The following is a 25,577-nucleotide window of genomic DNA, read 5'->3' on the forward strand; positions in this document are numbered from 1 at the left end:
TTTAATTACTGCTAGCCTGAGGCAATCCTGTCTGCAGTAAATTGTGTGATAACATTTTTGTTGATGCCAGCAAAGCCAAAAGTTCTTTCCAGTGAAAGTAGCTTAAGTAGTTATCTTTTTTTTTTTTTTTTTTTTTTTTTTCAATGCTCACAGTTTTAATCAAAATAATTTGGGAAATTAATGATTATTGACTGTGGGATCTAAATGTAAAGGTCTTGAATTCTGTAGCTTCTTTAGATCAGGATAATGGAAGACGGCCTCAAAAAATCTTGTATGGAAACAAATAACTCAGGCATTCTTGATAGCCACATTTCACAAAATAAGATGTTGATGACCCAACATTTGTTTGTTGTTTGCTTTTGAGATATTACACTGAATATGGTTAGAAATCTGAAGACTTTGATACTTCCTGGGGAAAATAAAATAAAATAAAATAAAATAAAATAAAATAAAATAAAATAAAATAAAATAAAATAAAATAAAGCAAAACAGGTATTCTTTAAAAATTGAGATAATTAGGAACTTGATTACTGACCCAAGCAACATGGCAAAAATGAAAATTTGGTACCATCTTTATTAATGTATTTTTGTTGTACTTTGCATTTGACTTAAGCTGGAGGAAAATGCTACTGAACTTGCAAGTTTTATTTGCAACTAATTGTGCTTGCCTTGACGCTAGCTTTCTATTGAGAATGAAGCTGGAATTGAATATATTTTTAAGCTTTCATAAGAAGTAATTATAATGTATTTTTTAAAAGCAATGTAACTAATCGTGCTTACCATGATACATGTGGATAGGCCAACTTTGTGTTGAGAATGAAGCTGGAATTAAAAGCATATGACTAAGCTTTCATTAAGAAAATAATTTTTAATGTATTTTTAAAGACAGCAAGACATTAACCTTGAAGCGCAAAACAGAGGCTTTGCTACTGGAAGTTACTGAGCTAATTAAGCGACTGGAGGCCGATCGTGAGGAGGCAGAAAAAGCTTTGGAGAGAGAGAGACAGAGAAGGAAAAAGCTTGGCATGGAAATAGATCGTATGTCACTCTGGAGGCTGCAGCAGCTCCCTGCAGCTGTGCAAAAAGGTATCAGTATTGAAACTAAGAATATTTGTTACCAAGTACGTTACCAAGAATAAGAATTATGACTATAGTTGTGTTTAGTGTAATAGAACTACAATATTTATACTTCTGAATTTGGTATGCTTGAATATGTATCCATGGGAAAAAAGAAAGAAACAAACCAAAAAAAAAAACAAAACAAAAAAAAAAAAAAAAAAAAAAAAACAAGACAACAACAACACATAATGTACATTAACAGAATAGTTAACATTGTTTGAGAAATAGCTTAAGAATAAACAAGACACTGAAGATTATGAGAGATACTTAGCTTGTGGCAGGGAATGAGAAGTTTAAGCAGAATTACAAAATCATGCAATGTGTTAAACTGTATATTAAACCATAAATTAAAAAGATAGGTTTGGTTTTTTTTTTAAAAATAAAATGTGATAAATTTGCATAACATATTTACATGAATGGTTTGATGTAACCATCAATAGGTCTCCTTGAAATCTCAGACTCTATGGACATTCTAAGGTATTCTGTGATTAACTGACATCTACACTATAGAATTAAAAAAGAAAAGGAAAAAAAAAAAAGCAGTTACTTTGCAGCTGTTGTTGTCTTCTGACTTACAAGGCATACTGGGAAACAGGTAGCATTTGAACCTAGACTTATAGCCTGTTGCTTGGGAGAAAACGTATATCTAGAGGAAAATTATAAACATGCATTAGCATTATCAGTGCTGTATCATGTCAAAAGCCATTCATATTCATTGACAGTCGTAGATGCTATGATTGGGGGTGGATTACTCTTTCCAAATTCTCACTTAACTATTACAGCTTTTGTGTGTATGTGTTCTTAATACTGAAAAATGATGACAGCAGTCTTAAAATCACTTCTTTTTAGTTGTGATCACTTGCTTTTTTTTAAGGTTACTATCTCTTTGCTCTTGAGACTTATTCCCTGATCTTTCTTTCTGAGTACTGTGATCTGTTCTCTATTCTTTGACCATGTTTATTACTGTTTTTTCTTGAAAAGGTATGTATGGTTCTGCAATAACATTTTTTTTTCTTTTTTTTATCAATGTTAATGTTAGTCTTTAGTGCAAATATGATCAAGGTACTTTAAAGAATCTCACACAGCTATTTATCAAATCACATTAGGTGTTTGTAGGAAAAAGGAAAATAATTTTGAGAGCTCTTACTGGCATTACAGTTCAGTTTCTGAATAATTTAAACTTTTTACCAATAATGAGGCACTTGCTGTACTAGACCATTGTTAGGAACTACCTATGCTTGTTCCAACTAGGAACTACCAAAGAACTACTTAGGAACTACCAAGGCTTGTTCTTCTCTTGTATGCCTTGTGAAACAGATATTCTGCCCAGTTTAAGATGTTAAGAGACTCAAATACCTTCCATCCCAGTGTTTAAAGAAACAAAACATGGCAACAAACAGCGTGTAAGTCACAGTGCAGTCTACCAGAGCCCTGATTTTTTTATCAAAGTCCAAGTTTTAATGAATCTTTTTGAGAGTGAGTATTAAGGAGAGCTTCAAATGACAGCTAGCTCCTGGCCTCTGAGACTGTAAAGAAACTTAACTGCACAATACTCCAGAATAGCCAAGCAAAAGAAGAAAAGAAAAAAAAAGTTTTGAAACAAAGCTTCTGTGAAAAATTGTTACTTGTCTGCCTTCTGTAGTTGACACTTTGGAGTTTCAGACCTGTATGGACACAAGCAACAGCCTCAGGTGCATGTCAGTCTTAATGGCTTAAAGAAAATGAACACTAGAGGACATGTTTAATGATTTCATATTCATGTTGTCAAACTGAAGGAGTTTGCTGGAGAAGAATGGAAGCTCTGAAGAAGCTTACAGAAGTCAGTTTAATGCAGGATCCAACATAATTAATTTTCTACTTCATTTAGAGGAGTCTTTTTCTAACAGAGATGTTGATGATAGGGCAGTCAACAGATGTAAAAAAAAAAAAAAAAAAAAAAAAAGAAAAAAAGATGACTGGCTGTCTTGGAGAACACATTCCATAGTGGTGGATTACTTTTCCTTTTAGAATTTGTTTTCCTGCGCTGAATTTAGAAAGTCCGTTAATTATGATGAAAAAACTGCTCAAGTGGTTGTTCTGGTAATACCATTTGTCTGTATATTTCAAGCTATTCAGTGCCAAGAGAGAATGGCAAATATTGGTGAGCAAAATTTTTGATGTAGTATACCTGAGTAGTGTCATATTAGGTTAACCACCAAATTCCACCAAATTCTTTATTTTTTCTTGGGAAGAAGGGTATGTATGTCATCATGGTAGTGAACCCATGGTTATGGACTCTAAAATCTCTAAACTTTTTTTCCTTTGTATTCCTCTTAGCCTTATTGGTTTGAGTTGCTTGGCTTTGTTTTGCAATGTCGTTATTGAATAAAATAGGCTGTTTACTTATAAGGAAGTCTTAATTATTCTTGTCTAATATTAGTAAAAATTCACAAAAAAAAATAAAAAAATGAAGGGAATGATATGTGTTTCATTAGTAAAAAGTAAAGTTTCACAATAGTGGAAATGGCAGGTGTGTGCCAAAGTACACCAAGAGATCATGTGGACAGGATGGTCCTCCCCTTTAATGCCCAAGGATAAGAATGCACAATATCTGTAAAATCAGTAAATCAAAATTGTGGCTGGAAACCCACATACCTATTTGACCATTTTGACTATTTATTTTAACACACACCCCCTTTTTTTTCTAAATAGTTCATATTTCTAACTTTCTATTCATATCTATATATTTACATATATAGATATATATGTATAGTTTATATTCCTATAGCCAGGGAATAAGCAAGAACAACATCAAACCATCAAACTTCTCAGCTTTTTCTACAATATATCACCATAATATTTCAAGATACCATGTTTGTTTATTATCGGTGAGTAGTGGGTATCTTGGAGGCTGCCAAATCTGCCTTGGAAGTATAGTATCTTTATTTCTGATTTTAGGGTCCTGTTCTTAGTTCCTTTACATTCGCAACACATCACATTATGTGAAGGTACTGCACAATTCTCTTAAGTCTTCCAGTTGATAGCTATAAATCTCCCAATTCCTTTTTACAGAAATGCCTCAGGTTATCCTGTAGGTGCTGTGGGGGTAGTTTATTATTTTTATATCCAGATGTCTAACAAAATATACCACAGCAGCAAACAATAGTAAGGACCTTAAAAATAGGAAATGAGACTTTAAACTTTCTATGTTAATGCCTATTTTTTGGCTGGCAAATTATCTTTTATTTTCATAATGAAAACTGTTGAGTTCTGACAAAATCTAGGTTCTTGGCGTTAGAGATGCAGTGGTCAATGTGTCTTCACTCAACTGATTTTCATGTGATTTGTAACCATTTTAGCTCTATAGAGCTTCATCTTATCCTTTCAGTCTACAGTGCTTTTCTTACACTGAGAACAGTAGAGCAATATTTATAACTATTCCAAGAAAAAGGCCTCAGAGAATGTAAGTCCAGTCTTCCCAGTTGTGTTTTTGACTACTTTTTACTGTCTTGTTTAAGTAAGTCGTAGAAGAGGAAAATACAGGCTCTGAACCATCATGGTATTCCATTACATCTGTTTGTTACTGTGCTGCTGCACTAAAATTAGAGGTGGTGGGACACCTGTTAATATTCCCAGACACTAATTTGAAAAGCATAGCAGTGGTTTCTCTACAATCTTCCCATCATTTTCAGAATGGTATCAGGTGCCACAAGAGATATGAAGATGGAGAGGAAAAGAAGTGGCATAATTTGTAATACTAGGTTCCTGGATGTGAAATCATAGTCAGTACTAAGGCACATACTCTGGTGCACATCCTCCTAAGATTTTGACAAATACCTCCCTCACAATCCAGGGTATGGTTATAGAGCAAGAGTCTTTCATAACTGTGTTTATTGATGGATAAACACTGCATGAAAATGAGTGCATAATGAATGCAAGCCAGTACTTGTTTAGTCCCAAACATATACTTTTTTTTTTTTTTTTTTTTTTTTCCCTAGAAAGACAAAACGTGAAATTGGACAGATAGATCCCTGAAAATATGTGAGAATAATTTTTTGTTTTATATTTATTTTCTTATTTATTTATTTATTTTAGCCAATAACTAACTCTAATTGGAAACAAGAAACATGTTAAGGTTTTACCAGTTTGCAGAGATTTTTTTTTTTTCTTTTTCTTTTTTAATCAGTTGCCTCTAAAGGGCGATTTATAACATCCTGAAAACAAAAGAAGAGATTGAATAAAGAACCAGAATTAAAATTCATTCATGGGGAGGTTAGAAACTGCTTGCAGGAGAAAATCCTGTGGCAATCGAAAGGTCAAAATTATAGAAGCAAAAAAAGCTTCAAGAAGATAAGGTCAATGATAGAGCTTCATTCTCTAGCACAGTATTTCAGGATTTGAACTGCAGAGATGTTACAAGTCAATTGCAGTGATGCAAAAAGCAGTATATATATATATACATATATATGTATATGTGTGTGATACTCTACAGATCTATTACTCTTACTTTGCTGTTTAACATTATCTGTAAATATAAAAAAAAAATCAAAAGTTTGGAATAGTAGAATATACTGAACACATTGTGTTCATTATGATAATATATATGTTCATTATGTTCATATATATAATGATACACCATATCTATTAAAACAAACAAAAAAGCACAAAACAGCATGAAGTTTGTGAAGATTAACCAACTCTCCCCCTTGATTTATGAGTAGACTATGGTAGTACGATGTTTTGTCCTTGGAGTAAATTTGTCATTTTCAGGATTCTAATATTTCACACTATTATCTATAAGACAAAAATTATGTTAAAACAGCATTGACGATAAAGGGAAAAGACCCTCAGGGATGTTATAATTATCCCTAATCTAAGTATTACAAACCCAGGAGATTCTTAATTAAGAGTTTGCATGACCCATTCAGAGTAGGCACAGAATCCTGTTATTTCTTCAGACTTCCTTTGATTTCCATTATTGCTAGCTCCTGCTGCCTTTTTGTACTGTAACACATTCAACTAATTGCAGTGACATAACCCATCTTCAGAACTGACCTTCTCTGAAATATAACAAAAATCCAGTGTAATACACATTTTATTCATCTTACTGTCAGGCATCACTTTGTATGACACAGAAAAAACACTTATTCATACAAAGTCCCTTTAACTTTTAGTGGCAATGAAATAATAAATTTCTAAATTTGTGATTTATGTCTTGTTAACACAGCAAATTTTATCCAATGTTAAGGGATTACACTGGATATTCCACAGCTACTTCTCAGAGCTTGCAAGCTGTTTTTCTCAGTGAAATGTATGCTCTCTCTCAGATTTGGAGCTGTTTACTCCTTCTGAGATATTTTCTGAATATATATATTTTTTCTTATCTGAATATCTTACTTTATTTTCCTTAGATTCATGCCAATACTTTTTCTCTGTGTAGAACATGAACTGCTGCAGGACTGTTATGACACAGTCTGTAATAAGCCTTTTTTTCTGAGCAAGATAAAATATATGCTGTCATTCAGCAACCAAGGATCTAGTTACAAATTTTCTTGTAAGGACCCTTAGGAAATTTATGCCGGAGTAGGAAAAGTAAATGCAATGAAGTGAATTAAGACTGACACAATTCTGTGTGGCAACATGAACATGATCTATCTGATGGCTTCAAATGTGTATCTTTAGTCTAGCTTTTCTGAAGCCACCTTAATTCAGGAAGTGTCCCTGAACTGAAAACAGTTGGCATATTAAGGTTATCTAGGATATATACTCGTCCTGTTCTTCTGCATCAATGTATGTCCATTGTTGGTGACAGAGAAGTTCTGTACAGCTGTTTTTGTGTGGTAATATCTCCCTCAGGATATAAGTTGATGCCAGGTGTTTTAGTTTCCTTCATAAACACAAAAACACCTCTCACTTTGACAATTTGCTTGAATGATGTAGTTAAATTATTAAGTATGAGTTTCTAAACAGTTCTACTGTTAACGCAGTATTTGGTGATGTCTTTTGTAAGCGATGTCCTCTGTTGGCCTTTAAAGTATTTTACAGCAAAATTTTGCAAGTCTTGTACTTGTTGTTATAACAACATATTTCCTAATCTCACTAAGTATTCATGGTTTCCCTCAGATACACATTTTGTTATGCTAATTATCTTTTTAACAGAATATGAAATGTGTGCTCAAGACACCTTGGAGCTACGATGGCATTTTGATTGTAAAAGCTGTCAGCTGCGACAGGTAGAAACCCAAATACTTAAGATAGAAACAGTCAACAGAAAGATTCAGGAGGATATAGACTTCATGAAGAAACACAGCCCTCTGCTGGAAGAAAAGCTAAATCTGGAAGGTGAAGCTGTGAAGGATGTATTACTAGCTTATGAAAAGGTGAATACAAATCATGCAAAGACATTTCTATTAGGACCTTTCCACTAGATAAGTGTATATCCTTTTAGAGAACAGCAGTATTTTGGCATTACTAGTCTGTTGTAAATTTTGTACACAAAGGCTGAGAATTGTGTGCCTGTACATACAGGCCATTACATACAGGTACTCAGTGCAAACAGAATCCAGGGAGGATAATGCTGTTGGCCTTTAAATGCTTCACAAGCATACGTGTAATGTAATTCTAACTTTGTAAGTTGATTCCATGTGGATTTTTTTTGAAAGAAAGATAAATGTCATATATCTGATGTCTGCATAAATTCTTTTCAGGTTTCTCACAGTCAGAGGTTAATTTTTTTTTTTTTTTCCAGAATGTATAGGTGTTAGAAGTTGTAAAACAAACTAAAATTTAATTCTTTTCAAGTGCTGTTGTCTTTTTTTTTTTTTTTCCCTAATTTATTTATTGGCAGTATTTATTGATAACAATATTGATAACCATATCTTATTTGTTGACAATAAATGCCAAATTAACTTAATTTCAGACTGAATAATCAAAGTTTAGCAATGTTGTAGGTAGTTTAAAATTGGTGTCTGAAAATGAGAGATACTGTGTTAACTCAAGTTTAGATTTTAATACTAATTACTTTTGATATATGTTTAATTGTTGCTTTATTTGCAAACCTAGAGATGAATCTATTTCAAGATTCTATATTTACATTAAAAATGTATTATGCTTGTGGGTGATTCTTAATAAAAATTCGTGATCTAAATTATTATTTCTTTAATTCACATTTTGAGGAGTCAAAAAGCATGTAAATATGCTTCTAAAATTAAAAAGAGTTAATTGCATATTACATCATATAAATAATATGATAATTGTTATAAAGTCCTTCTGATTCATTTCCTTTTTCTTTGTTAAATATCAGCAGGACATGATCATGAGACAGTGTGAGAATTACAGCTTGAAAATTCCTTATTTCTATATTTTGGAAAAAAAAATCTGTACACCAAAACTTACACATCATTCTGACATTTAAAATGGCTGGTAGTTCTGATATATTGATATATTTTCAAAATACTAGCTGATATATACTGATACATTTTCAAAATACTAATTGCTATTGCTTAATACTAAATATTAATACTAAATACTAATACAAAATACTAATTGCTTAATACTGAATTTTCACTGCAATTTAAAAAAAAAATTTACTTTTGAAGCTCTAGTTTTTAAAATCCAGATAACTAGTTTGAGCAGGTAAGTGCTAGATTGTAATAAAGATTTTATATCATGTCATTTTTTGACATTTGTAATATTTTCAAAAGCCGAGACAATAGGCTTGTGCATAGCTCAAAGTTGATAGGAGCACTGCTGTTTATACTAGTGAAAAAGTTGTTCATTGTCTGCATTGTCTCAAGCCCCTCTTTTACACAGGTGACTGCAGGGCTTGTACATCCTCTAGGATATACTTAACTAATGATTCTGGCAGTGAAACTTCTATAGCTTCTTTCAGCTTTCTTTCTTTCTTTCTGCTCCAGAGGTCACTATCTTCCCATGGAAGTAGCCACCTTTTCACAATAACTTGTAAATTTTGCTACAGAGCGAAAGGCCTCTTGATAACACTTCTTGATGTCATGAAGTTTTACAATACACATTCTGTTGTCTTTGCAGACCATGCAAAATTCATTGTTATGGCATCACAAAATACTGCTTCAAATTCAAACTTCAGTTTTAAGATTGCAAAGAATCAGACAAATCTAGATTTTTTTAAATATTATATAGGATTTTTATATAACATCTTTCGGAAAACTTACTTAATTTTGTTGCTTAGGCATCAAAAATATATAGCGATGTTCATTCTGAGCTCATGGAAATCCAAAAGACAATGAAGAGAATTGATGAAGAAGGGAAAAAGAAGATAAAATCTTTGTATGAGAAAATTAAATATTCTGGGATGCTACTAAGTCAATACAAGTAAGAGCTATTCAAATAGTCAAATCGTGTTACATGCTTGTGTTAGTTTTTAGTAGTAACAATGAAACTATAGAGAGTTTGCATGTAGAAAACATTTTAAATTTTTATTTTTGTAAAATTAAAGTTAATAGAATCAAACATAAAATATGTGTTTGCTTTGTCTTAGTTTATATTAGCAAAATAGGGAAGGGATGGTGTCCACAAATATACACAAATGTAAGGTTCCATGAAGCTCCTGAAGTATATATTTTTGCCTTATTTTAATTAATTATGAATTTTTATTCCCTTTCACAGGATTTTTTTGCTATAATTCTTATTGACTACACAAATTACTTGCATTGAACAGCATCGCTTACTGAAGTGTCATAGTACCATAGCTAATTTTGAATTTGCATGTTAAATAAAACAATTCTAGACAAGAAGTACTTTTTACCTTATCAAAATACATTATCTTTTTTTTTTTTTTTTTTTTTTTTTTTTAATCCCACAAACAAACAACGTTAATATAATTTAATTGGTTTGCAAGGTAGCTTCTGTAAAATGACGTATGTTGCAGTCTCTTCACTCTCACCTCTGGTCAGATTACTAACCCCTGATTTATCAAGTAGAACTATAGGGACACCCGCTGCTGGTTGCTGGTTGGTTCTTTTAATCACTTAAGAGTCAGGACCAAGAATATGGTCCATTCTAACATTTCAGCAATTTAATTTCAAAAAATAATTGGTGTTCAGGAACTTGAAATGCCTCTGTCGGGCCTGTAAAAGGAGTACTTATTGCCTGCCTTAGAATTTTGCAAGTCTTTAAGCCTGCACCTGAAACACCAACTTTTGCAAAACAGAGCAGTCTCACAGTGTATTTTGGGGAAGAGATCAACCTCAGGAAGTCATTAAGTTGCCTAATATGACTGGTGTTTTTGATGTCTGCTATTCAGGGAAATCTGAGCTTGGCAGTCAGCTGGAACAGAGGCCTTACTGACACATTCTGAGAAAGAAAGGTTATTTAGATGCAATCATTCTGTTTCTTTTAGAGATATACCGTATCACTGTGTATCTCCCGGTCATTTTCCTGAACTACATCAGAATCAAAGAAAGATCATAGCTCTTCCTGTCATATGTTTATACTTCAATATAGGAGCAGAAGGAATCCCAAGTCACATGTATTTCCCAGAATGACATTGCTACTCAAGAAATTCCAATTGTAACACTCACAAAGTGTTTGTGTACTTGTAATGAGATATAAACTGTGTGAAATCAGTAAGGTCTAGTCAGAGTAGGATAAAAATGTATTTTTCTTTAAGATTAATAGTTTAGCTATTCAATGCTAGAATAAGTCTCTTTGTCTCACTTGCTTCTTTTGTCAGCGTTTTTTTTTTTCTTTTCTTTTCTTTTTTGATTCTGACCTTTACTATGAATTTCTCACAGTAAAGCTCTTACTTTACTTGAGTTCAGGATAATTTTGACACTACATTCTTTTCACCTTTATATTATTATTTTATGCTAATAAAATGTTATTTCTGATCAGAATAAAGGGATTCACATATTTTTATGTTTAATTAACTAAAGCTTAATGTTTTTCATTCCAAAGTCTAGTTTTTGCAATCTAGAATCAATCTAGATTGCAATCTAGTGTATTGCAATCTAGAATTGCAAGAATAATAGAAAATCTGGAAAGAATATATGAAAATTAAAATCATATTCAGAAATATAGCTAAATCCCAATTATTTTAATATACAAATCCTGAGACAAGATTTCTGTAATATCAATACCCGTCAAAACTGGCGTAACTTCTGGAAATCATCATGTGATTCTCCAGTTAAAAATCACTACGTGTGTACAAAGGAAGAAGTGTGTGAAGGGTAGGAGTCAATACTTATTTTTGATGGGTATGAGGCTGTGAATGCAAGCTTTGCAATGTCTTCACAGTATTTGGAATTTAATTTTAGCTTAAATATAGAGAGATGTTCTGATCACATGCTTATTAGCTTCTCCGTGGGTTCCAGTTGAGAGAAATCTGGCAGCATTGGCCCTCATTCTGCAACTGGTAAAGTTCATTGCAACCTCATATTGATTATGGGAAAAGTCAGATCCTGGGTAAGAGGTATTACTAAAAATATAGTGTGATTTATTACTATGTATTCAGATTCACTGCAAATCTTTTTAGTGTTTCACTTGCCTATTTAATGTTCTGTCAATGTTCTTGTCTAAGTTACCAGCTGCTGGCAAGAATTGTTAGCAGTGGTTATAGGGATCCACTGCCGAACATGATTTTATTATACAATATCAGAGCAAACAATGCTACAAATATTTGACTTCACTTTCCATCATATATTTTTATATATATATATACATGTATGTATATATATATATATCCTCCATTACTTTGGATTTTTGTTTTGTTCCTTCTTCCTATCTCTTTTCTAAAGAAACTTTCTCTATTTTCAGTGTGATTTCAGACCTCTCCAGGGTGTCTTCTGAGTCTTTCATTTCTGTGATATGCTTTTCAGAAATGGGTTAAAAGCTAATGCAAACAGTATTCCAAATGAAGCCATACCAATGACTTTAACAGGGATGTCTTGCTTTCATTTTTTATTCTAATGTTTTCATCCCATTTCCTAATCTAATCCCTTAGCTTCTTTATATTTGTTAAATGTTGAGGAGAGCTTCAGAGTGTTTATGGAAATGTGTGCATGTCTTTCTTAATTTGAAATAATTAATTTAGAATTTTGAGGTGTAACGATTGTTCAGCCTCTCCAGTCTTATACTTCTTTTGAGTACAGACACTAAATGCTACATGCTGTTGTTCTCCCCAGTTTAGTTTATCTTGATTTTTTTTCTTAAGCTTCATAGCTCTTTTGGCCCTGCCTATCCTAAATCATGTTACATGCAGACTTTTACTTTCACTACACCTTACCCTTTCAGATCATTAGTAAATATACCAAAGCAGCAGATGTGGGATGTTGAGATACCATGTTATTGACCTATTCTTTTAATGAAAATCGATCATTTAATTTTACTTCTGCATTTTTTTCATCAGTATTAGAATTCTGTAGCTTGTGTTAGAACTACTTTAATCTTTAATAGACTTTTATGCAGGACTTTGTTCAGTTCTCTTTGGAATTCTCTCACTGCATCACAGCTGCTGGCTTATTTAGTAGTTTTAGGACAGTGTGGGCAGTTTTCAAGTTTTGTTTTGGTACTCTTCGTGGAAATCAAGACTTTGAGTTTGTTTCATGTTAATGGAAAGAAATTGTGGTGTTAGTCTAGATCATCGATCATCAGGTAGTTACTGGTGAATTGTCACTTTTCAGTTTTCTTGTCACAAGCCTTTGTTCTGAGGAGCATTAACATTGCTTTACAGAAAAAAAAAAATCTCTGTCCATTTGAAACAATCATAATGAAGTGAAATCCCTATGGTAATGGCAATAGGTAACTAATACCTCAACTTCATCATGTTGTTAGAAATACACCATGTATGTTTTCTGTTTCACCTAGTTAAGGGATTTTGTATTTGTAAAACATGGCAATGATGAAGACTGTTGTGCATCTTACAACCTGTCCTGTTTGTGATAGCAGTGATTTTAGGAATATCAGCATTCACAAGAAAAAGTCAAGAATATTTTTTTCTACCCTTCACTGAGGAAATTAATTTTTTGTCTACTGTATTTTTTCCCATCCATTTGCTAGACTTGTAATTAAAACCAGAAAGCCAGAATTAATTAAAGAATGGCTTACATTCCAGAAGAAGCAGACCCTTCAGTTGCTGCCTAAGGAGGATTAGAATAGTATAGGTGTGAGAAAGACAAACTTCTGATGGCGTAGTCTTGAAAGACTGCTCTTCAGTTGGTGCCTTTTTCTTTATGTTCAATACCATAAGTGAGAGAATGAAGAATGATGAAACTTGAAATACTGAGGCTGGGATACATCACACAGCACAGTCTGTTATTTTTGCACATATTCACTGTGGCTGATAATAGTGTATTTTTCCATGGGATTGTACTCAGAAAAGTTGTGGCTGATAGGCAGTATGAGAAGAAAATTACAGTCTATGTCTGTTAAATGTCTGTTATCAGAATAATTCCAAGTGTCATTTATATGTCTATCATGACTGGTGGGACCTGAGAGAGTAGATGTGTTTGAATTGTTGGTTTCGTGCTCATGATATATATTTTCTGTGACCTTTGGAATGTGATTTTGCAGAGTAAGTCTTTATCACTGGATAGATACCTTGGAAGCAAATAAAGGAAGTGTCTATCAAGTAATCTTGTAGGAATGGCTCTTGAATTACTGACTGAAGTCTTTTTGTCATACTGTTTTATTTATTTATTTATTTATTTTTACTATGTTTAGGTATGCAACACTTGTTCAAGGTTTTTTGTGGGGTTGTAATGCAGTAGATGTTTGTAAAATACAGCTACTGTTGGCCTTAGTTCTGCTGTGGTGGATTTATTTTGCCATTTAAGGTGTGCTTGCTTTAATCATGTTATTGGCTGAGTTAGTTCTCTGGGGAGCATGGGAGAGACTCTTTTCTACCTGCTGAAACAAAAATAGTGGAAAAACATCAGCAATCATTGTAAAATTTTAACCTGACATCCCTCTATTTCTTTTGCCTTTCACCAAATCCATTCTCTTACACAGCTGTAGCAAAAGACCTGCGCACAGCCTATAAAGAGGCCTAACAGTGTCTCCTGGGAGTGTTGTCCTGACTATTGTTGTAGTTACTACTACCTCTTTCTATAATTATGAGTACCTTTCCTTGTGATAAATGCAGTGTGTGCTGAGAAATCTGCTATTCAGAGCTAAATTAAGGTCTTTATCCCCTCCTTTGACCTTGTTTACGGTATGCAAGTTCCTTTTTGCATGAAGAACTGGCATTTTACTTGCATGGTGGCACCAAAGATACTGGTTACAATACTTGTTACAGAAAAAAAAATTCTTCAAAAATGACAATTGTCCACAAAATGACAGTGAAGTAATATGATTAAGTGAAAATAACTCTAAATTATATTTAGTCTCTAGTAGAAAAAGAAATTGACTCCCATTTTGTTTAATAAATATGTTGAGGTATGATGGAAAGTCTTTTGCTCAACTACACTGATACCTGTTTAGAGGTAATTAGAAGTTTCAGTGTTGGCAAACGGTTTCAAGTACAAGTGAACTGGTAGCCTGATTAGTTTTGATTTCTGACTGAAATTGTGTGAACCTGCCAGGGTAGATATTTTGAAATTCTCTCATGCATACCTGTTCAAGAAACGTAGTAGAGAATCAAAATAAATCTTTACTAATTCAGATCTGCTTTACATTTTCCTTTATAGAGAGGGACTACCTTGGAAAATTTCCAAATAGATGGATTCACTTTCTGTGTATTTCTATTAGGAATGAGTTAAAGCATTCTGAATTTATTTGGACCGAATACTGTATGAAGTTAAAAGAAACAGAGGAGAAGATTATAAAGGATGAAAAACACCTTGAGGAGTTAGTGAAGCAAAAAGCAGAAATCCAGGAAGATGCAAAATGTTGGAACAGCAAAGTGAGTCTTGAATATTTATAAACAAGCAAGTAAATGAGTATCTTTTATTGAAAAGTACATGAATGCCTGAATATTTTTGTGTGTTTAAGAGTTACGGTCCTCTGTAAAAGTAAATATACAAGTATTGATTTAAAAATAAAAAGTGGTAGAATTGTATAAAACTCTCTTATTAATTCTTGTGTTTTGTTATCAGTTTTCAGCATTTTTTTAAGAAAAATGTAGTCATCTTATGTTGCTTTGAGTGACCTGTGTATTTTTAGTTGTTGTATGCATATCTGCCTAATATTGCTTATCTTCTTAAGTCATCTGGAAGTGTGTATTTAGCAGTACAACACGATTGTCCTATTGAATTAGTAGATTTTTTGTCCTGAGTTGGCATATCATACCTTTTTCTACATCATGCAGAGTGATAGTTTCTTTTACTTAAAATTCCTGTTTTATCTTATATTTGTTGGGCATCCCTTTTTTAGTCTTGTATTGCTGTACACAGCAGTTTGAAACATGAACTGGAGATCCTTATGATGCTTGACTAGGAGTTTTCAATTAATTTACAGCTCCATGTGTGGGACCATTAGAGAAAAGGACGAATCAGGCCCAAAGCAATGCTCAGGTGCCTAAAACAGGATTTATATGCACACAACAGAACTTGTCATTTTTTATACCTATGTGTACACGTACATACATGTATATGTATAAATAAAATAACAGTAAAATAACAACAACTCTAAAAATAAATATTTGGAGTGTCCCTCACTGGAGACATTCAAACACTGTTTGGCCATGGTCCTGGGCATCCTGCTCTAGGTGGCCCATCTTGGGCTGAGATGTTCGACTAAATGACCTCCAGAGGTCTCTTCCTACCTCAAACATCCTGTGATTCTGTGAAATTCATTCTCTTGTGCCTGCCCAATACTAATATAATTTGTGCATCTAGATTGTGAGGTCCAGAATCTAAGTGGAGTGTTTCCTGCATTCCCCAAGAGACTGAAACTGCTTAGCATGACCAAAAAAGGTAGAGATATACAGGCATATTAGACAGCCTTTGCTAGATATGTTCTTTCCTTTTTTTCCAACACTCAACTGTGTATTACAGTTTACTTACTGTTACTGGCACTAGCAATTGCTACTGATATGTAGAAAAATGCTTTTCTCAAATTGAACCAGTACTTATTAGTAAACCTTTCCCCTCCACCCTGGATTTCTTTTCCATCTCTTTTTTTTTTTTTTTTTTTTTTTTTTTTTTTCCTGGTCTGATACATTTCTGTGGATACCAATTGGGTATTAAAACCGAAACAAGGGAGAAGGTAAAACGTGCAACAGGGATAAGGTGGAGCATGGAACTGTTCCTTTTGGTGACCACTTCTGGTTTGATTAGTTTATGCTGAAGATGAGAATTAGGCTTAGCATACAGTTGAGCTGTTATTGTCAGTTTCATTCAAAAATATGGCTAAACCTTTACAAGCTAGTAAACCTTTAAAAGTAATTGAGGATTTTCAGAAGGCTCAAAGTCATTCTTCTGATCATCAGGGAAATATTTGTGGGAGAATGGAATTATTTTGGGAGTAATGAGAAAATATTGTGATTATTTTTAGCAAATTAAGTGGTGTTTGATTTGGATCTAAATTGCAATGTGCTAACTGTCACATACATCATTATTTTATTATCAAGAAACAAGTCTGAAGACATAATTAATGATGTTATATTTTCTGTCTTTTTTCCCTTGTCTTGATTAATGCTTTTTTTTTTTTTATATTATTATTATTATTTATTTGACATGATCTAATAGGAGTGGTTTATTGCTTAGTAAATGTTACAACTTTTAGCAGTATAAGGATAAATCTGAGTATTATTTTTTTCCATATTGCTGAGGTTTGTGATAAGACAGGCATCTGTATGCATCAAAACCACCTTTCTCTATCTGTATGGGCATAGCTCTTCAAAGATGAGAAACAAGCCTCCTCATAAAATTAATCTCACATTTACCTACATCTCCATTATTCTTTCACTTTCATTGGTGTCCAGCAATTCAACAACATTTTTTTTTTTAACTAATGGAAGAGGATTTGGAATCTGAAACTTGGTGGAGACTTAAGATGCATTCATTTGGTAGCCTGCCATCGAAATATTTTTCCAAGCACTGAGGGGAATCAATGCCCTCCTAATACAGTAATGCAGCAAAATTAATGCTCTTCCGTTTCCACTAGCAGCAGAAAGAGATTGGGCATTGAATAATATAGTAGAAATGGTTGAGGCAGAAAACAGCCCATTAACAAATTAGTTATATAAATATAGTATCTTCATACCCACTTCCTTATAATGCTCTGTATAACAAAAAACAAACAAACAAACAGAAAGTTATGAGGTAGGTGTATATAGAAAATTAGACTTAGGAAATTTTGGATGCTGATTTATTTGCAAACCTACTTTTAATGATCTGTACAGGGATTTTCTAGAAATGTTTTCAAAAAAGAAAGGTTTATCCTGAGATACTTCTTGAGAAACAAAGGAAGTGATACATGTAGAAAAGTATCAGATACTAAGTATTACTTGGTTGTAGTTAGTATCTATGTGGCTCATATCTTTGTTGCACCTGTGCAAAGGCATAATTTGATGGTAAAAAGCTTAAGAAGTCTTAAGACTTCATCTGAAGGTGTTACTCAATCTACAACAAATTATTTGGAGTAAAGGACCAAGGGATTTGTATCTGAGTCCCCTTCGAGTTGGTCTTCTGCCCTTAAAAATTCTGAAGGACATTGTAAATCCCTCATAAGCAGGATACAGATGCTATTAACAGTTAAAAGAAGCACTTTGTTCTAATTTGCTTTGGTAATATTTGGTCTACTACTTTTTTTTTTTTTTTTTTCCTTGCTACATCAGGTACAAATAGTAGATTATTCCCTTTGTTGCTATGACCATATTGCATATGCCTGAAGATTTGTAATGTCTCTGCTCTGCCATCCCTACTCTAGACAAAATAAATTTGTTCAGTCTGATCTTACATCTCAAAGACTTTGTTGCCTTATTCTAAGTCATTATATACACTATATCTTATTGTGAAGAACTGCAAAGTAGCTGTAATTCAACAGCTTTTTTTGGACCTGCTTGAAAAGTGTGAAAAAGAGATAAACTATTGCCTATATGAAGAGCAAAGATTTAATGACTTTAATAGTCAAGTTACATATACAGTTATTCCAGATCTTTACTTCTGTTTCCAAGAATGTTAACACTGTCTGGTCTTCTTACAAAGATTAAAAAAAAAAAAAAAAAAAAAAAAAAAAAAAAAAAAAAGTGTAAATTAAGTTTTCAAGTTCTTTGCTATGTGGAGCAGTAAATCTACATCAAAATAGTTGAAAGTAAACAACTATCAAGGAGAGGTTTTAGTTAGAATTTCCTATCTTTTTATCTGGAGTATGATGAAAAATGGAGAAGGAATTAAGAAAAACTGATTCTGTAATAATACTTCATAATATAGTTTAAAAGAGGACAGATATAATAGAACCATTAAGGTTGGAAAAGACTTCTAAGATCATCATCTAGTTCAGCCATCCACATGCCACCAATATTGCCCGCTAAACCATGTCCCTAAGTACCTCATCTACCTTCTCCTTAAACACCTCCAGGGATGCTGGTGACTCCACCACTTCCCTGGGCAACCTGTTCCAATGCCTAACTGCTCTTTCTGAGAAGAAATGTCTCCTAATTTCCAACCTAAACCTCCCCTGGTGCAACTTAAGGCCATTCCCTGTAGTCTTATCACTAGTTACCTGTGAGAAGAGGCTGACCCCCAGCTTCCCACACCTTCCTTTCAGGTAGTTCCAGAGAGCAATGAGGTCTCCCCTGAGCCTCCTCCGGACTAAACAACCCTGGTTACCTCAGCCACTCCTCACAAGACTTGTTCTCTTAGACCCTTTACTAGCTTCATAGCTAGTAAACACGCTCGAGGGCCTCGATGTCTTTCTTGTACTGAGCAGCCCAAAACTGAACATTGTACTCGAGGTGCGGCCTCACCAGAGCAGAGTAAAGGTCCTGCTAGCTGCACTATTCCTGATACAAGCCAGGATGCTGTTGGCCTTCTTGGCCACCTGGGCACACTGCTGGCTCATGTTCAGGTGAGCATCAATCAGCAGCCCCAGATCCTTTTCCTCTGCACAGCTTTTGAGCCACCCTCCCCCAAGCCTGTAGCATTGCATGGGGTTGTTGTGACTAAAGTGCAGGACCTGTCACTTAGCCATGTTGAACCTCATCCCATTGGCCTCTGCCCATCAATCCATCCCGTCCAGGTCCCTCTGCAGAGCCTTCCTACCCTCTGGCAGATTGACACTTCCCCCCAGCTTGGTGTCATCTGCAAACTCACTGAGGGTGCACTCAGTTCCCTTGTCCAAATCATCAGTAAAGACATTAAAGAGGGTGGGCCCCAACACCACTAATCACCAGCTGGATTTAACTCCATAACTGGATTTAACACCATATTTCACACATAGTGATAGAAAACTAAGAGGCAGTTATGTGATGAAAAAGAGATGTAACAACTGAACAGTATTCATAATGCTCAAATGCACAGTGAGCTTTCCATATAGTGGTTTTATAAGTCTGTGTTTGTTGTCTGAATTGACAACATATACCTTTATACCTTAGATCTCCTTTGGAAAGCCACATAGCACATAAAAGATCAAGCAACTGTTCTGTGTTATGCTCCGGAGACTGCAGTTAAGCATGTTACTCTCATGGTCATCCTTCACAGATTTCCCTAGTCGGGTCTTTCTAGATTTCTGCTTTTAATTTGTGAGAAGCTTACAGACTTGCCTTTGTTTTTGCAAACTGCCTAACCTGCTTAAATGACAGACAAATGGAAAATGAATAAATTTAGGAGATGGAGGTCATTATAAGTTTTTGTTTGTTTGTTTGTTTGTTTTGTTTATGTTTTTATTATGCTGTGTATTAAAAATACTGCTTTATTTTGGAAAGTACTAAAAGTGTTGTGTTAGAAGGGATTTCAAGAGACTATCCTGAAAATAGTCACACCATATACCTTGCACAGTGTGGTAATATTTATTGTCATTCTTGTCAAAATATTTGCTCTAAAAACATACGAAAAGGGGAAAAACATTTCTAAATCGTTCTATGTACTAGCAATTTAAAAATTGGGAAATTTTGCTCATAATCTGTTTCTTTTTCCCCTATAAATGTAACCAGTTTCTCTTTTTGTTCCCCCAGTGCCTTGAAATATAGTTGATTTCTGTATATTTTTTAGAATATTTTACATATTGAAAGACACTTTTTTTTTATCTGCTTTTTCTAGATTGCTAAATGTGCTTCTTTTCAGTCTTTCGAAATATACCATGTTTTCTAATCCCTAACCATTTTTCTTTCTCTGTGGACTTTCACAGTATATTTATATCTTAAATTATGGAGCCCTGAAATATACGTACTACTTCAGTTGAGGACTTTCTACACCTCAGGCTTTAATAAAGTAGTTTTTATTGATTTCCATAAATATTAAATAGATTTTTTTGACCTAGAAAATTATATGATTATTTTGTATTTAATAATGAACATTTGCAACTGTCTCTCTTGTAAAACTGGTCTTTCTACCATTATTTTCTGTTCTGAATTTTTCTGTCACATACTTCCTGAGTGTAGCATTTTGTATTTGTTTGGATTTAATTTCATCCTGTTGATTATATACCAGCTTCTAGTTTATCATATGCCAGTTAGACCCATATCTCTATAGAGATTGTATAGGTAGGCTCTGTCAGGATAGCTCTGTTATTTCAGTCTCTGCAGAGGAACGAGAGGGGAAGAAAGCACAGTTCATTAAGCTCAGTGTGAGCAGGTATGCCTTTACCTACTTAAATCCACTTTAAATGTTTTCCTTATCCTGTAGATGCTTGCTTCCCTAACATCCTCATTTTGCTTTAGTTCCATTGGTTGGTCCATCATTGAATCTCTGTATTAATCTCTGTGTTAATTTGATAGATATTTCAGGATATTAAGGAAAATCTTGAAGCTGAGAGGAATTAAAGGTATTTTGTTCAATTGCACACCATATGTCATGTATGAATTTGCAGGCTGTGAGTGTGTTCTTACTGATACCGTGAAGTCCAAAGATTCTGCTTGGATACATAACAATTGGAATATGCGTATAAAAGAGCATGAAATACCTCCAGTTACTCTTTAATAGCCTTCCTTTTAAATTTTAATGTAAGATATATTGTTCAAATTTTACAAAGAAATGTAGGAGATGTTTGTATTATTAATTACTTAATTGTTTAAAATATATTCTAGGTACAAGACATGAATAACAGAATAGCTGCCCAAACTGATGAGAGCATAAAAATATCAGATACATCTTCTGAAATGGTTAAAGCTATGGAAGAATTAGTAAGTTCTTTATTTTTTTTTTATGTAACTGAAACAAAAATGTTTGCATTTTTGTTTGCATACTTTCATTTTCTGTGTTGGCTTGACTTATTTTGACTAATGTTAAAGGTGTCTTAATGTTTTAATGATCCTTAGAAATCCACCAGAGAAAGTGAACTACAGAATATAAAGCAAAAGCTTCTCAAAATTGATGAAGCACTGGATGCTTTGAAATATGAAAATGAAGGACTTGAGGGAGAAAATGAAGAGCTTTTGCAAGAATTCAGAGATAGGTAATACTAACAATATAAACATTAACATAGGAAACAAGCATTATTTTTTCACTGAAAACATGCCTATAAAACAGAACCTTGCTTTTATTTTAAGTCTGTCTATAATTAATATTTCAGTAATTTCAAGTCTCTTCAGGCAGAAATTTATCATTGAGATTTTTTGACCTTGACTTGAAAGAAAAAAAGCTAAAATTCTGCCAAAGAGTATGTACATAGTTTGACAATTAAAATGAAACAAGGAAGATTCTGAATTCTCTTTGTTAGAAAAAAACTCAGTCTTAAAAACATTTTGGCAAAGCTTGTATGGATTTTATTTTTATTTATGATCTTTATAAAATAGAATCCGAAATACTACATTTCTCTACTTTCTTCGAGTTCTTGTTAGACATTATGCACATATTTTTTTAGCTCTTCAGTTTATTGATTCCAAATATCTGTACTTTAAACTATATTGTGCTTAATATTCTCAGTGCATTAATAACATAACAGAAAATAAAACCAATTTTCAGTTCCTTCTTCATCTGGACATCAGGTGTATGCTGTTTTTAGGTATTTGACACATTGCTATATATCCTCCCGATCTTGTGATCTTTTGGATCAGCAAAGTCAACTGAAAAGAAAAAATATTGAAAATAATTGTATTCTCACAAGTTTTTTAAAAATCAATAACTGAGTTCAATAGACATACTGTCAGCATGAAAACATTCCTTACTAGACCCCAGCAATTCTATACAAGAGATGTAGGAAAGAGGGGAGGGAGGGTATAAACACAAAGATGAAAAAGAGAAGGAGGTATGTTCCTGCCCCTACTAATGCTCCCAAGTTGGAGCTCACACCTTACACAATCAAGCAAAACAGCCATAGGTCTCAAATGGGTATGAAACCAAGCTTCAGTAGAGTTCTGATATTCACAGAACTACTACTAAGAACATTTTAGAATTAAAAGTTGGTTATTTACCTTTACAAATTTGTTAGTTTCAACTGCATTTAATCTTTTTTTAAGCATTATCTTTTTCATATATAATTAGTATTGTTGTGAGTGTGTCATGATTATTGTGTCCTTCCACACGTTCAGGAATTCAAAAAATGCATGCTAAAGTTTGGATCACAGACCCAGACAGTCAATATAACAAGTACCTAGTAATGAAGCTCTCCAGGAACTCAGTCTCTTTATTTTTTCAATGGATGAGCTGAAGACATTCTGAAGGGGAAATACCTTTCTAGACAGCTATTTAGTTTAGTCCTAGAAACCAATGAGAGGAAGCTTATTCAATTTTAAATATTTTTTACAGAAAAGTGTTAATTCACTAGGAAAAAAAAAAAACACAACAGTTTTAAAATATATCTTGCTTTAGTGGAAGAACAGGATTCTTAGTCAGCCTAACACAATCCCTGATCTCTGTATATTGCTTTCCTATGATTAGTTAACTCTTAAAAGGATTTTCTGAGATACTTTATTATAGAACCCTTGCCTATTCTCAATCCTACTTTCATGACCAGTAACCTCACATGAGAAGTATTAATTCCTAGAGAAAAAGGAGTTGCTAATCCATACTAAAATTTCAGATAAATTACATTCCCCTTATTCTACTGAATACAAGCAAAACAGAAAGGAATAATGTTGTTAGTATGGATTTTTGTCTGGGTAATACAGAAATTGAAAATCTTTTATCTTTTTGGAGTTCTTGGCTAAATAAGGTGTGTTTTAACTAAAGGCTATAAATAACTATAGTTCTCTTGGTTGTTTTGCCATTAAGTATCATGGAGGAAATAAGATGTTTATTCTCAGAAACCTTTAAATTCTCTCATTTTCTATTAATCTCTTGCATTATATTGGAAATATTTTGCATATCAGATCATTAGTGTGATGGTCTGAGCATTTTGTAGCCTCCCACAAACATTCTCAATATAATTGTGCTTTGTTTTTCACATTCCTTTCTGAGTATATTGTGATTTCTGTATGTTCTTTTGCATTAGGGTAGAATTGCTCCATTTTATGAAATTGCTATAGAATTCCTGAAGAAATTAGGGAAGGTGTTAAGGTTAGTAAGGATCTTGTTTCATAGAGAAGATTAAACTTGTTGCTCATGAACTTGATGGGGACACCCTTTAAGCCATTTCTGATGTGTTCACTAATAGCTTTACCTAGGTCCTTGGGAAGGTGATGGAGCAGCTAATACTGGAAACCACTTTCCAGGCACATTTCACAAAGACAGGAACATCACAGAATCATAGAATCATTTAGGTTCAAAAAAATCTTCAAGAACAACAAGTTCAAACATCAACCAGACCTACCATGTCCACCATGTCCTATCATTAAACCCTTAATGCTATGTCTACATGTCTCTTATATACCTCCAGAGCATCAGGAGTAGTCAGGCTATATTCACCAAAGGGAAGTCATGTTTGATGAACATGATAAACTATGATGAAATTACCAACCTGGTAGATGAGTGGAGAGCTATGGTTATAGTCTTCTTAGACGTCAGTAAGGCTCTTGGCACTGCCTCCCATAATACCCCCATATAAAAGCTGTTGATGTAAGGGCTGGGTGGACAGACTGTGAGGTGAACTGAAAACTGGTCAAATAGCCAGGCACAGAGGATGGTGATCAGTAGCATGAAGTCTAGCTGGATGCCAGTAATGAGCAGTGTAGCTCAGGGGTCAGTACTGGGTCCAGTCCTGCTTAACATCTTCGTTAGTGAGCTGGATGATGGGGCAGAGTTTACTGTCAGCAAGACTCCAGATGATACAAAACTGAGAGAAGTAGCAGACACACCAGAGGGTTGTGCTGCTATCTAAAGGGATGTAGATAGTCTGCAGAAATGGTCTGACAGGAACATCATGAAGTTCAAGGGGAAGCTGATAATTCTGCACATTGGGAGGAACAACCCCAGGCACCAGAACATGCTGGGGGTCACCCATGAACCAACATGAACCAACAATGTCTCCTATCTTCTTTGTCATTCTCATAATTTCTTTGTGTTGCTTCTTTGTGCATTCCAGTATTCAATATTCAACCTTTATGTTTTCAATAAGGAAAAGAAAGAGGGGGGGGGGTGATATGTGCTTGCCTTACCTCACTTTAACTGTTCTGTATAATCTTAGAGAAGGGAACATCTAAGTAGTTTTTATCTTAGTCAAACTAAGGTGGAAGCCAGTATGCCCAAGCCATGAAGAAGGCTAATGGCATCCTGAGCTGCATTAGGAGTGTTGCCAGCTGGTTGAGGGAGGTCATCAATCCCCAAAGCTCAGTGCTGGTGAGGCCACACCTGGTGTGCTCAGTCTAGTTCTGGGCCCCCCAGTACAAGAAAGACCTGGACATACTGGGGAGAGACCAATGTACGGCCACAAAGATGAGGAAGGCACTGGAGAACCTCTCCTATGAGGAAGGTCTGAGAGCTGGAGCTGTTCAGCCTGAAGAAGAGAAGGTCCGTGGTGGATCTTTTTAAGGTATATAAATAAGCGATGGGAAGGTGCAAAGAACATGTAAAGAGTAAAGAGCATGTAAAGAGCATGTAAAGGTGCAAAGAACTCTTTTCAGGGGTGACCAGTGCCTGGACATGAGGCCATGCGCAAAAATGAAAACACAGGAGGTTCCCTCTGAATATACGGAAACACTTTTTGACTGTGTGGGTAACTGAGTACTGGCACAGGTGGCCCAGAGAGGCTGTGGAATCTCCCTCCTTGGAGATCTTCAAAAGCCACCTGGACATAGGCCTGGGCACCCTGCTTTGGGTGGCTCTGCCTGAGCAGGGGGTCAGAGCGGGTGACCTCCAGAGGTCACTTCCAACCTTAAGCATTCTGTGATTCTGTGATGAAGGTTAACAATATGGATATGTAGGAAAATAATAAAAAATAGGTACTTATAATCCTTTGATATGAATGAGCAATCAGGGCTTACAGTCATGAATAGAGAAGGCTTAAAGTTTTGAGGAAGAGCTTCA

General features: G+C 34.2%; 1 protein-coding gene across 1 annotated transcript in view; it reads left to right on the forward strand.

Moving 5' to 3' along the window:
- Positions 1-25,577, forward strand: part of CCDC178 (coiled-coil domain containing 178) — a gene marked incomplete at its 5' end in the record, with an annotated part of 178,331 nt that overhangs the window by 10,853 nt on the left and 141,901 nt on the right. Inside the window, 6 exons of the mRNA XM_084510917.1 lie at positions 886-1,086; positions 7,258-7,478; positions 9,308-9,450; positions 14,824-14,977; positions 21,263-21,358; positions 21,494-21,630. Of these exons, the coding sequence (XP_084367043.1) occupies positions 886-1,086; positions 7,258-7,478; positions 9,308-9,450; positions 14,824-14,977; positions 21,263-21,358; positions 21,494-21,630 (952 nt within the window). The remainder of the gene's footprint in view (positions 1-885; positions 1,087-7,257; positions 7,479-9,307; positions 9,451-14,823; positions 14,978-21,262; positions 21,359-21,493; positions 21,631-25,577) is intronic.

Source organism: Aythya ferina (genome assembly GCF_964211825.1).
Source record: "Aythya ferina genome assembly, chromosome: 2".
NCBI classification, from domain to species: Eukaryota; Metazoa; Chordata; class Aves; order Anseriformes; family Anatidae; genus Aythya; species Aythya ferina.